General features: G+C 40.2%; 1 protein-coding gene across 1 annotated transcript in view; it reads right to left on the reverse strand.

Moving 5' to 3' along the window:
- Positions 1 to 13,800, reverse strand: part of LOC140235690 (seipin-like) — a 160,257-nt gene that overhangs the window by 69,709 nt on the left and 76,748 nt on the right. The window contains exon 6 of the mRNA XM_072315711.1: positions 10,899 to 10,996. Coding sequence (XP_072171812.1) covers positions 10,899 to 10,996 — 98 coding nt within the window. The remainder of the gene's footprint in view (positions 1 to 10,898; positions 10,997 to 13,800) is intronic.

The raw sequence follows: 13,800 nt of genomic DNA on the forward strand, positions 1-13,800 counted from the left end.
GCTCCCATGTAGTGCTATCATATAAAGCAAACAGAATCAAAATTGGCTCATAAATGACAGAGAAGTAGCAAATTGAAGATTTTGATCACACACGGACGCACACACAGACGCACACACGGACGGACACATGGACGGACACACACACGTACGGAGCCCGTTTCATAGTCCCCTGCTCGAACTCGTTCGGCGGGGACAAAAAGATGATTTAGGATTAGAGGATTTGAAAAAATAAAACCACCGGGGTATCTAATGACTGAACTGCATGCATATGGAACTCAAAAGCCTACATATGATTTGCACAACAATACCAATTTCAGTACTGAATACAATACAGAATCTTCTCTTTTTTTTTAAAACTCCAAATTCTTCCTGACGAATTTTGTTAATGCAGTATCTCAACAATGACATGACCAATTAACATAAAATTTCCAGGCTTTATATGATATGTCGACATATCGATAGAGAAATCTTTTTCATAACATCAACTTATTGATATCTAGACACCATTTTGTGATTTTGACATAATGTCTAATGATTGATATCTTCATAACTAAATGACAAAACTTCATCATTTTCAGTGGACGTAAAGTTCAAGCATCACACGATCATCTTAAACAGGGCATATCAGTCAGGCTTTCATGACATGCGCGTCAAAATTTTAAAATGCTCAAAACGACTTCCCACCTGGTTTTCTATACGTTTCAGATAATTTTAAGCATTTCAAGAAATTCCATGCGTGCCTGTCAAAATGCGCATTTTCATGCACACAGCGTGTAAGCAACATGAAAATGCACTTTTTCCAACTGATTTGGATTCCTGATACATCCAATAGTAATGTCCATTGACTTCCGATCAATTTCGACCAACAAAGCAATGCTCCCGTGCCAAAGTTCAAATTCTGCGCACACGCCACTTCAACTTGTAAGCTACCTTTTATTTTACACTTTGATCTTTCTTTTTTTTTTTATATTGAGCTCAAAATGTGTTCAAAGCTCATTGGGTTTTTTTTTTTTTTTTTTTAATCGCCAAAGTCCAATTCAACTAACTAAACATCAATAGTCAAGCATAGCACTAAGTAAATATGGTATAGTGCCATCTCAGGTAAACTTTGGATATTCATGGTTTCGTTCTAAAGGATGCCTTGTCAGTAATTCACGTCCAAAAGCATGTACAGGCAATTTGTTCTTGCTATGTATCTAAGGTACTGTAATAATGCTCTGGGACTGTTATCAAATGACTCTGAAAATAATACTGAAAATGCACACACACATGCTCACACACACACATACTCACACACACACAAAATGTCAGGAACTGTTGCACTTGCAGATCTTGTGTGCAAATTTTATAAGAAATTAAATCTGTGAAGAAAATAAGGGAATAGGGGATATAGATTCCATTGTAGTGAATGAAAGCTATGCCTTTACTGCATCTTGTATATTAGTTGCTTCTCTGAAATTAGCTTGTTTTTAAATTGATATACTGACCTCAAAATTGTCTGTGTGCATAAAAACTCTATGTTGACATGCTGTTATCACATTACGTGCATATGGAAATTCATATTATTTTAGCTCTAGAAAGTCTTATACACATTTGCTCCATTAGTCACATGCAAGGTTACAAATTGCCTTAAAGCAGTCTTCCCTTTGTCACCTCTCATTTTCTATTCACTTTTCACTATGTTGGTTGTTGTTATACTCTAAACAGCATAGGGTGGTATGCATACATTTACATAACCCGACTTGACTTGGTAATGGAAATGAATTAATTAACTGTAGGCCACGTGTAGCATTCCGCTCATCTCTTTCAAATTTCAGTTTATCGTTCGACCCAGTAACGGAGTTGTAGATAGGCTGATGGAAAGGTATGAGGTTTATTGATAGAGAGGTATTTCGTGCCACACCCTGCCGAGTTTAGTGTGTACGATGGGGTTCTGTCTGGTCCCTGCCTTAGAAAAGGCCAAACTTTCATTCTCGTCATGGCTGTTTCACTGGTAGCCGTGGTGATGTGCATTGCTGGCATCTGGAACAGTATAGAACATAGTTTCATGCTGAAATCACCCTGAGTTACGTGGTAAGCATTCAATTTGATATGGTCTATCTTTCTTCTTGTAAGTTAATTACTGGTGATTGAATAATACAATATGTTCCGACACGTTGCACTGGTAGCTTATAAAGGGAAGTTAATGCACGATGCAATCACTAGTGCATGAATCCTACCAGTGATTTCAGAGGCGAAATTCAGGTATGCCTTTGTAAGGGTATGATTGCTTTTGAATTAATGAGACAATACTTAGTACTGCTTCAACTTCTAACAGTCCCCTCTGAAAATGTGTCGATCATGAGCAACTGATATGATTTGTTCGTCACATATAAGCTAACATGTTCCATCCATACGCTTGGTTCATGGAGACGTACAGCTACATGGTTAAAGGCACTGCCTGTCACCACAGATGTTAGTTTGGACCTTTGCAGCTTTGAACCCCACAGGATGCAGAAGAAAAATAGGTATTCTTTTACTTTTTTTTTCAGTTGAGGTAATTCCATTTTAGTCCAGGTATAAATCACATTGTCATGTAAATGCACCCACATGCACACACATGCAATTTCCCTTTGTTTTGTACTGTGTGTGCCTCACAGGCAGCCCTCTAAGTCTGCTCTGGTAGTTGTAATATTTTTCACCATATGTACAGTGTTTTCATCATGATAGCTAATTTAAACAAATGTATTTTTTTTTTAATGTCGTATGTGTTTTGTAGAATGAACAATGTCAGCTTTAGAGCTGCATGTTCTTGTTTTATTGTGAATAAACCTATATTGAATTGAAGTGAACCGAGTTGAATTGGAGGTTGCATTGCTTCGACTGCTGCAAAAGTTTGCAGGCTTTTAGAGCTCTCCCAATTGATTATGATTATCCGAAGGGATATATCTTATATACGAGAGGAATATCTTACCTTTTATCTCTTAACCCGTGCTGTATCCTCCGATGCCAAAAAGAATGAAAAGAAACGTAGCTGGGAGACAACTGAAATAGACCCCAAATAAAAAAAATTAAAAAAAGGACTACAAGGCAGTCCTTCGACCCCCTGACCTCAGCCCCATCAACCCCCAACACTTCCTCCCATAAACGGAAGAAACGAAAAAGGTACACCAACCACAAAAAAAAAAAAGAAGAAAAGGGGAAGGAGTGGGGAAGCTCAAAAGGTAAGATATTCTTCTCGTATATAAGATATATCCCTATGGATAATAATAATGTACTACTAGGAATATCTTACCTTTTGTTTATCTCTTAACCTGTGCTGACTGGCACAGATACCGGTTAAACGCAAAGGGAGGTTTGGAAACTAAGGACAGAGAGTGCTAGTGTGAGGACATCCGGGGACCAGAGTTGGGAACGAAGGCGGCCTTAGCGGACATTTGAAGGGCTGCTTTGCCAAAGGAAGCTTCCTTGGCTACCACATCCTTAAGGCAACAGGAGATGAAGGAGTTAAAGTTTGACCAATAGGCCGCGTTTTGGATATCTTGTAACCCTGCACCGTTAACGAGCACCCACGAAGAGCTGAGAACTTTTGTGTCATGGGCTCGAGTCCACAGCGAATATATCCGCGATTGAGACATAAAGCACACAGAGAGCTGACGCAATGGCAATCAGGAACATCATCTTCAGCGTAAGGTTCCGAAGGGAAGCTTTGGCCATATGTTCAAAGGGAGCCTTGGCAAGGGACCTAAGAATGGCAGGAAGGCTTCACGCAGGAAGCAGGGACCCTGCCAGAGGCCTCTTCAAGAAGAAAGACCATAATAATTTGGTAAGGAAAGGGGAAGTAAATATTGACTTACCATCAGCAAAGCCCTTGTGGCAGGAAGCGATATCTGACCTATAAGACCTGATTGTAGCCAGAGCAAGACCTTACCGAAGAGATTGACCAAGAAATCTGCAACCTGACCTAGAGAGGCAGTAATGGGATCACAAACTCGCATCTGGCACCACTTCCTGAAATCTTCGAGTCTGGAATCGTAAGTAGATTGATATGACTCTCAGAGATGACTCTTTCTCTTTTAGAAAGTCCTGCCTCTTCTCCATGTTGCCTGAGAGAGGCCAAAGAGAAAGATGAAGGGTCGTGACATCGTGATACATCACAGAGAGAGGTTGTACCAGCAGATTGTGCTGAGTAGGCAGAGCTCTGGGGACTCCTATCAGGAGGCTCAGCAGAAGAGGGAACCACGGTCTCCGGGGACAAAAGGGAGCAATGAGAAATAGTTCTGCCTCATCTTGGCACCTCTTCTCCATGTTGCCTGAGAGAGGCCAAAGAGAAAGATGAAGGGTCGTGACATCGTGATACATCACAGAGAGAGGTTGTACCAGCAGATTGTGCTGAGTAGGCAGAGCTCTGGGGACTCCTATCAGGAGGCTCAGCAGAAGAGGGAACCACGGTCTCCGGGGACAAAAGGGAGCAATGAGAAATAGTTCTGCCTCATCTTGGCAGATCATCTCTAGGACCCTGGGAATCATTAGCATAGGAAGGAAATGCAAAACATGCTGTGGGACTAGAGGTGGAGCCAACCAAATGAGTAGCTGCTGATCAACTGCCATATCTGCATCCAAAGTCTGAGGACATGAACGATGCCATACCATCTTCAGCAAATGGTGAGCTCCCTTGAGGTACAGATCACACTCAGCACCAAATAAGTGTATTGATTACAGGATATTGGCATAGAACCAGTAACACGGTTCTATCAGTCAATCCTTTAAACCTGGTCCATATGACAGCTGTGACTGCTTTAAAGAAGAAGTCACCAAGGCACAACTTTCCTAATTTCTTCATGAGTAATGTGAGATTTCTCAAAAAAAAAAAAACCCAATGAACTTCATGTGGTCATGAGAAATAATGAGATAGATGCTTGTGTCCTCAGTGAAACATGGATGACCAGTGAATCTGTAGACATCTTCAACATAAATGACTTCACACATTTTAACAAACACCGAGTAGAGAGGAGAGGAGGTGTATCAATTTATGTAAGAGACAACCTATCCCCTAAGCATGTATCTGAAATTCCAGCCCGAGAGACATAGAGGTGGTCTGGTGTCAAATCCGACCAAAGCCTTCCATGTGTGGTATCCAGCATCTACATCGACTCGGTATATTGTCCATCCAACTGTATCGAGCCTGATTTGACCGACCATCTCATTACCAGTGTGGACACAATCCGCACGCAACGCCCCAATGCTGGCTTCATAGTGCTGGGGGACTTCAACCAACTGAACACTGATACAATCTGCCACAACATATCACTCCAGCAAATTATCAAGGCCCCTACATGCAACAATGCACTCTTGGACAAGATTATGACAAATCTGATGAGATTTTACAGAAATGCAGAGATTATATCACCTCTTGGACTCCATGATCACAATGTTGTCTTGTGGTACATTCAACAGAGCTCCTTTTATATTGCATAAAGAATGTTGTGCACACACAGGTAGTCAGGCCCATGCGAGACTCCGACATTCGAGCATTTGGTTGATGGATATCAAGCCATACCTAGAGTGAGGTCAGCGATGCAAGTGGGACTGCAGGAAAATGTGATGTTTTCTGTGCAGCTCTGCATTCAGCCATTGATAATTTTTTTCCCCAAAAACAAGTGAAAACTCATGAAAATGACAAGCCCTGGGTGACACCTGCCCTCAAAGCACTGATAAAACAATGACAAAGCCTGTTCAATACTGGATCCAAATATAGTGGAGAGCCTGCAGCAACAAAGTTATCAGAACTATCGCTAAGGAGAAGCAATGTTTCTATCATGACTGCGTTCATCATTTGAAGCGTAAAGACCCAAAATCTTGGTACAGGAATATTTGAATCATGACCACTGGATTTCGGCAATATCCTAGTATCAATGTCCCCAGTATTGAACAATCAGAGCCGCTTAAAATAGCTGAAGCTATCAATAAGCAATTTGTGCAGGTTACTGGTGACATACCACCACTAAATCGCAATAACATTCTTGTCTACCTACCAGCACGAAGACCTCCCCATCAGTCAAACCATGGGAAGTGATGCGTCAGTTGGAACAGGTTAAAGTTGGAAAGTCAGCTGGACCTGATGGAGTACCTGCACATCTGATAAAGATGTTTTCATATGAGCTAGCATACCCACTAACAACCATCCTTAACAGATCTTTTGCAAGTGGTGAAGTACCTGAAAGGTGGAAAAAGGCAATCATGGTCCCTATCCCCAAGGAAAAGCCAGCGAGAATAGACAAATTAAGGCCAATAGCTCTCACAGATCACTTTGTTAAATTAGCCGAGTTATTCATCACCAAATAGCTTATACTAGATATATACTATACATTAACAAAATTAGACCCCATACAATTTGGTTGTAGATCTGGAAGGTCCACCACACATTGCCTTGTTAACATGGTAAATTTTCTGGCAAAGGGTGCTGACAAACTACGTAGGAACTTCAACCTTGGTGACAACAGACTTTCCAAAAGCATCTGATCAAGTGGACCATGGAGTTGTCATTACCAAACTGATTAATCTCATTTTAAATCGGTCCATTGTACCCTGGATAGCTAGCTTCTTGACAGATTGTTCACAGTGTGTTTATTATCAAGGTGTCACCTCTGATTGGCAGCCTGTTACAGCGATTGGGTTAGGGTTAGTTCTGGTTTTGGTCTTGATAAATGATGCCCTGGCTTCCTCCAATCTGCAACACTGGATGTAGATATGAGTATAGGAGAAACAACTTCAAGAGGTACACAGTGTACAATCCACGGTTCACTAGACGATCGCCACATATGGCATACCTCTAACAATATGAAGATAAATGTAAGTACATGTAACGTGATGAAAGTTGATTTTGGTCACAAATGGACATAATCGAAACGCGCAATAAAAACTAACATTGGACTCTAAAAATTTGTTTTGGGGTCGATTGCTCAAAAACTGAGGGAGTTATGTCAATCATATTTTTGTATGCTTTGTATAAAAATTTCAAGTCAAATGCTACAAAAACTCAGGAACAAGGAAAAGTAGAAATTACACGGTGCGTAATATATGTCCCCGCCGGAAGTAGCATTTAGTAGCAAAATGTACAATATAGGTAAAAACTCAAGGTCAAAGGTCAAAGAAGTCAAAGGTCGAAATTCTGTGTAGAAGTTTTGAAGCCGTCACCTAGTGCCATCACATAAAGCAAACGGAATCGAAATCGGGTTAGAAATGGTGAAGGAGTAGCATTTTGTAGCCAATGTACAATATAGGTCAAAAATCAAGGTCAAAGGTCAAAGAAGTCAAAGGTCAAAATTTTGTGTAGAAGTTTTGAAGCCCTCACCTAGTGCCATCACATAAAGCAAAACGGAATCAAAATCGGGTTAGAAATGGTGAAGGAGTAGCATTTTGTAGCAAAATGTACAAGTCAAAAATCAAGGTCAAAGGTCAAAGAAGTCAAAGATCAAAATTCTGTGTAGAAGTTTTGAAGCCCTCACCTAGTGCCATCACATAAAGCAAACGGAATCGAAATCGGGTTAGAAATGGCGAAGGAGTAGCATTTTGTTGCCAATGTACAATATAGGTCAAAAATCAAGGTCAAAGGTCAAAGAAGTCAAAGGTCAAAATTCTGTGCACAAGTTTTGAAGCCCTCACCTAGTGCCATCACATTAACCAAACGGAATCGAAATCGGGTTAGAAATGGCGAAGGAGTAGCATTTAGTAGCAAAATGTACAATATAGGTCAAAAATCAAGGTCAAAGGTCAAAGGTCAAAATTCTGTGTGGAAGTTTTGAAGCCCTCACCTAGTGCCATCACATAAAGCAAACGGAATCGAAATCGGGTTAGAAATGGCGAAGGAGTAGCATTTTGAAGCAAAATGTACAATATAGGTCAAAGGTCAAGGTCAAAGGTCACAACTGAAATTCTGTGTTGAAGTTTCAAAGCTCCCATGTAGTGCTATCATTTAAAGCAAACAGAATCAAAATTGGCTCATAAATGACAGAGAAGTAGCAAATTGAACACTTTGATCACACACGGACACACAGACGGACGGACACACGGACACACACACACGTACGGAGCCGGTTTCATAGTCCCCTGCTCGAACTCGTTCGGCGGGGACAATTAAGGTCAATTCACATATTTTTGTATAATTTATATAAAAACTGTTGTTGCCATGGCAACATATTTCTTAAAACTCACAAAAAAGGTGTCTTGCACAACTACACAATACATCAATTGCATGTGCCAAGTTTCAGCTGAATTGCTTTAGAAATGAGAGTAGTGTGATCAACATTGTGTGCGATTTTTTTATGAAAATTTATTGTTGCTATGGCAATCCATTATGCGATGCTGACAAAAAAGATACTCGTATACCTACCTATGCCAAATTTGGGGTCAATTGCTCAAAAACCGAGGGAATTACGTAAATCACCATATTTTTGTATGATTTGTATAAAACTGAAGTTGCCATGGCAATAGATTTAACACTCATCAAAAAGGAGTCTTGCACAACTACACATTACATTGATTGCATATATGCAAACTTTTCAGCTGAAGTGCTTTAAAACTGAGAGTAGTTAGACCAACATTTTGTAACATTTACGAAAACTTGCTGTTGTCATTGCAATGCACAATGTATTTCGAATTACTGACTAAAAAGGTGTCTTGCACAGCCACCTATAAAAGCAGTCTCACATGCCGAATTTAAGGTCAAATGCTCAAAAAAATGATAGTTTGAGAAACAATATTTTACATAATTTCAATGTAAATTTGCCATTAACATGGTAATACATTACTCCACAGACGAAAAAGGTGCTTTGCACATGTACCTTATGACAGAGGTCAAACATGCCAAATTTTAGGTAAATTGCTCAAACAAGGCAAGTGCCAAAATGTGTCTCGCCCATTCTCATAGAAGAAATTACTGTTTTTGTAAATCCCGAAAGTTCATTGACCCCACCTATGACCTTTGACCTTGTGGTGACCTTCAACTCCCCAAGAGACATTTACAAGCCAAGTTTGGTCATAAACGGACATATGGATCAAAAGTTATGAGCCATAATTGAAACGCATCGTAAAAACTTAACATTGGGCCCTAAAAGTTTGTTGACCCCTGTCTATGACCTTTGACCTTGTGATGACCTTCAACTCTCCAAGGGACCTTTACCAGCCAAGTTTGGTCACAAACGGGCATAGGGATCAAAAGTTATGAGCCATAATCGAAACACGCTGTAAGAACTTGACATTGGGCCCTAAAGTTCATTGACCCTGCCTGTGACCTTCGACCTTGAGGTGACCTTCATGCTTGGTAAAATGTGTAACTCTTCCCTCATAGTTTGATTGAAATTAAAGTCCTCAGTAGAGAGTTATTCAAGTTTTTGTAGTGTTATGGACGGGCGGACGGACGGATGACAGACAGACGGACGGACAGACGCCGCAGGCATTCCGTTAGTCTCCCCGCACCTCTGGTGGGCTCAACAAAAATGAGAGAGTAGTTCAGGCTACAAGATTTTGCAACTGACTGCCCGTCTGGCCACTCATCCTCAGAGTGATTCCTTAATACCCCATAAACCCTATGTGTGGGTGGGAGTATGATGAACGAATCAGATATCTGAGAGAAATAAGATATTTCACATCCCTGCCTTACAGATGTGCAAACTCCTATTATCAGGGTCTGCCAGTGCTACAACAATTTGATTTCAGATTCAATTTTTGATCACGCTTTTAATTGTCAGAATAAACAAGAATATCATGATTTGTTTCTATCTGATCCAATACTTTGAGCTATTTCAAAATGTGGGACAAAAATTGTGACATTCCAAAATTGTGGGCTATGGTGTCAAAGGTCAAAGATTGAAGGTCATGTGAAAATGCTTCAATTTCACTTTTTTTCTCCATATCTCAGAAATGGCTCACTCCTAAAGCGAACTGCATGTCCCGTACTTGCACCAGAGGAGTGCTTGAACGCTCTGAAAGTGTACCCTACCATACTGAACCAAGCCAAAAGTGGACCACTTCTCTATGTGCTCAAAAAGGGTGCCAAAAACGTACGGTACCCAAACTTCACATGTGAAAATGCGTGGAACATGCACATACGTCATAATGCAATGAGTTCATTTTCTTTGTTCAGGACATCTGTAAGTAGTTTAAGTGTGCCAGGTAAATGACCCTCTTTGTACAAAATGTGTGACCCCCTATAAAAATAACTCATGAGGTATGCTTTCTCAGTGCTCGAACGCTCCAAAGCTGGCAGTTCAGTATGGTACGCTTTGGTCTGGTTCGCTTCGGTTTCCTTTAGAGTGCTCGAATGCACCCTTAGACTACCTTTGATCCATGGTCCAAATCTTTCCTTACAGAATCAAGGTGCATTTATGCATGTACACCTTCTATATAGAATCCTATATGACCTTTGACCCCACGACCGAAAAATTCCCAAGATAAAATCATTGTTAGGTAAGTACATGCATATGTACTAAGTTTTATGAAGACATTTTGAACCAATTTTGAGATATGGAGACAAAATCTGAAACTTAAGCATTTTCACTTGACCTTCAACCTCTGACCCCACAGCCAAAAATTTCCCTAGATAATCTTTATCTGGCAATACAATACACTATGCTTCAAGAAAATAGCCTTTGGCATTTCATGAGCATTGCACCAAAAAGTTGATCGTCACAACTTATACTCATACATGTTACATATGTCAAGTTTCAGAGGATACATCAAACGGTACGCTGTCCACAAAATTTATTACTGACAGAAATATGGACAGGTGGGTGGACGACGGACGGAAAACCCAAAAACATTATGCCTCTGGCGACACTACGTGGCACACAAACTGCTCTACAATATTCTACTGACTATGGAATCTTCATGCAGAAGAACTGCTGATCCACTGCCCTCACCTTAATCCTGTAAACTGAGCATGAATCTGCAGAGTTGAGTGGTAGATCTCTAGCTGTTTCACTTTCACCTCCAGGCTTGCTTTGATGGCTGGTTTGTACTGGAATAGATAAAAAGTAATTTGTAAAATTACTGACCTCTTGCAACATAAAGATGATGTTGCAGACTCTCAAACTCTGATTAACATCACACCACAGAAACTATACGAAGGCAAGACTGTTACGTTACCAACTGCAACAAGTGAGAATTATCTGTAAGTGATAAATTCTTGCCTTTGCATTTTAACTGCATTTTTCTTAAATGCCGCCCCCTGTCTCGCAAAGTGAAAGAACAGAAACAAACTAGAATTATCACTGAAGGTGATTAATACCCCGCCCCTAGTGTTGCTTTATAGTATGTGATGTCATGAGGGCAATGACGTTAATACCAAGTTTGTGCATTTGTCGAATTGGAAACAGAATAATTTTAGTTTACTGTACAATTACAGAGTTGACACTGAGTATAAAACTTTCAGCAAATGGAAACATGCTTTCCCCCAGCATCACTACACTTAAAGACCATCATATACACCAAATCTGACCTTCATAGCTTGAATGGTTTATTTTGATACAAAAATGAGTGGTTACCATGGCAACATATTTTCCTTAAACTAACACATTGGTGTCTTGCAAAACTACACTTGTAGATCATGATACATACTAAATTTGACTTTAATTGCTTGAATGATGGAAAAGTTATTTGATCTGCAAGGTTTTGGTAAAATTGTGGTTACCATGGCAATGGTTTGTGTGACAAACACAAAAATGATGTGTTCCACATCTATACCTCAGGGCCATAATACCTACCAAATTTGGTTTCAATTGCTTGAAAACTGTGGAAGAAGTTCACTACACAGGATTTAAAAAAAAGAATGCGGTTACCATGGCAACGCATTGTCCGATACAAATACAAAGGACATTTTGCAAAACTACACTTAAAGAGCATCATACACACCAAATATCACCTTCATAGATTAGATGGTTCAATTTGATACAAAAATGAGTGGTTACCATGGCAACACATTTTTCTTATATTAACACATTGGTGTCTTGCATAACTACACCTCCCAATCATCATACATACTAAATTTGACCTTAATTGCTTGAAGGATGTGAAGTTATTCAATCCACAAGGTTTTGGTAAAATTATGGTTACCATGGCAACACTTAGTCCGACAAACACAAAAATTATGTGTTCCACATCTATGCCTCAAGGCCATAATGCCTACCAAATTTGATTTCAATTGCTTCAAAACTGTGGAAGTTGTTCACTCCACAAGATTTCAAAGAAAACATGCGGTTACCATGGCAACGCTTTGTCAAGGACAAACACAAAGAGTGTATTGCATAACTACACCTATAGATCACCATAGATACCAATTTTGAAATTGATTGCTTAAATACTATGAAAGTTATTCAATCCACAAGGTTTTGGTAAAATTATGAATACCATGGCAACGCATTGTCCGAGAAACACAAAAAACATGTCTTGCACATCTATACCTCAATATCATCATTACCTCAAGTTTCATTTAAATTGCTTCAAAACTGTGGGAGTTCGTGACGCAAGATTTTGCAACAGACCGACCGACCGACCGACTGTGTGGCGGGGGTATAAAAAAGCCCCGCTGATGTGTCCGAAGTAGCCCAGACCCCACCCATAAGAGCCCTATAAAAGCTGCCTGACAGCAGACCGCCCGCCCGACCAACATCGCGGTGATTCCTATATACCCCTTCACACTATGTGTGGCGGGGGTATAAAAAAGCCCCGCTGATGTGTCCGAAGTAGCCCAGACCCCACCCATAAGAGCCCTATAAAAGCTGCCTGACAGCAGACATTCTTCCTCTTCCTTTCGCACGAAACCAACCGAGGACACAGCAAAAGGGGAAGGAGGGAGAGTCAGCACAGGTGAGAATTTATCACTTACAGATAAGATGATCATTCCTGATCCTCCTAATCTGCCTCATGATGAATTCTTACCTGTGCCTTTAAACTGCAGAGTAGCATCGACTCTAGCAGGTTGCCATGGAGACAGGGAGGTGGCCAGACTTAACCCTTCAATGTACAGCCTTCTTTGCTAATCACTAATTACATTCCTATCTGTGAAGTTGGCCGTGAACTTAAGCATGATCTACACTGCAGCGCGATCTACACGCAAAGGGCATTCATATGTCATTGAAAAACTGTCTGTGTCATTCCCACTAGGCAGGAGGGTTGATGCGTGTACACTCGTGTGAATGTGCACTTAGTTATCACAATACAGCAATAGTTTACGTAAGTTTTATGAAATGAAAATAATAAAGTGTGTATGAATCACGAAAGAAATATTATGCTTGTGTGTATTTTATTCATATTTCCTCTTCATTTCAACCCAATTGTTATCACACCTTACCCACATGCAAATCGAAGCATCCAGAACGTCCTCGGGCCCCTCAAGATGGCTACACTGGGACATTCAATTCAATGATGGGGTTCTCATTTTGCAACATTGTCAAATAACTCTAATGTAAGCAAGTTCTTCCTACTGCTAATCTGTTTTATAAACGTGTCGTAATGTATTTATACTTAGATAACCTATTTCAAATTTGCAGAGACACAGAAAAAGATATGTTATATAATCGTGATACGTTCAACTACTCATACACTCTGTTCTAAAATCCGCAAGTCTGCTCCATAATATGTGTTATTGCTATCGCTCAAACGTCGATTGTGATGGCATGGAGAAACATGCTGATAGGCCACGGAGTGTGTGGCACGGTACAAACGAATCAGACATAAGAAGCCATACATTCAAGAGCTAAAACAAACAAATAGCGAAATCAAAATCCACTGAAAAGGTCTTGACACTAATGTATATTCCAAGTT

This window comes from Diadema setosum, chromosome 1 (assembly GCF_964275005.1).
Source record: "Diadema setosum chromosome 1, eeDiaSeto1, whole genome shotgun sequence".
NCBI lineage: Eukaryota > Metazoa > Echinodermata > Echinoidea > Diadematoida > Diadematidae > Diadema > Diadema setosum.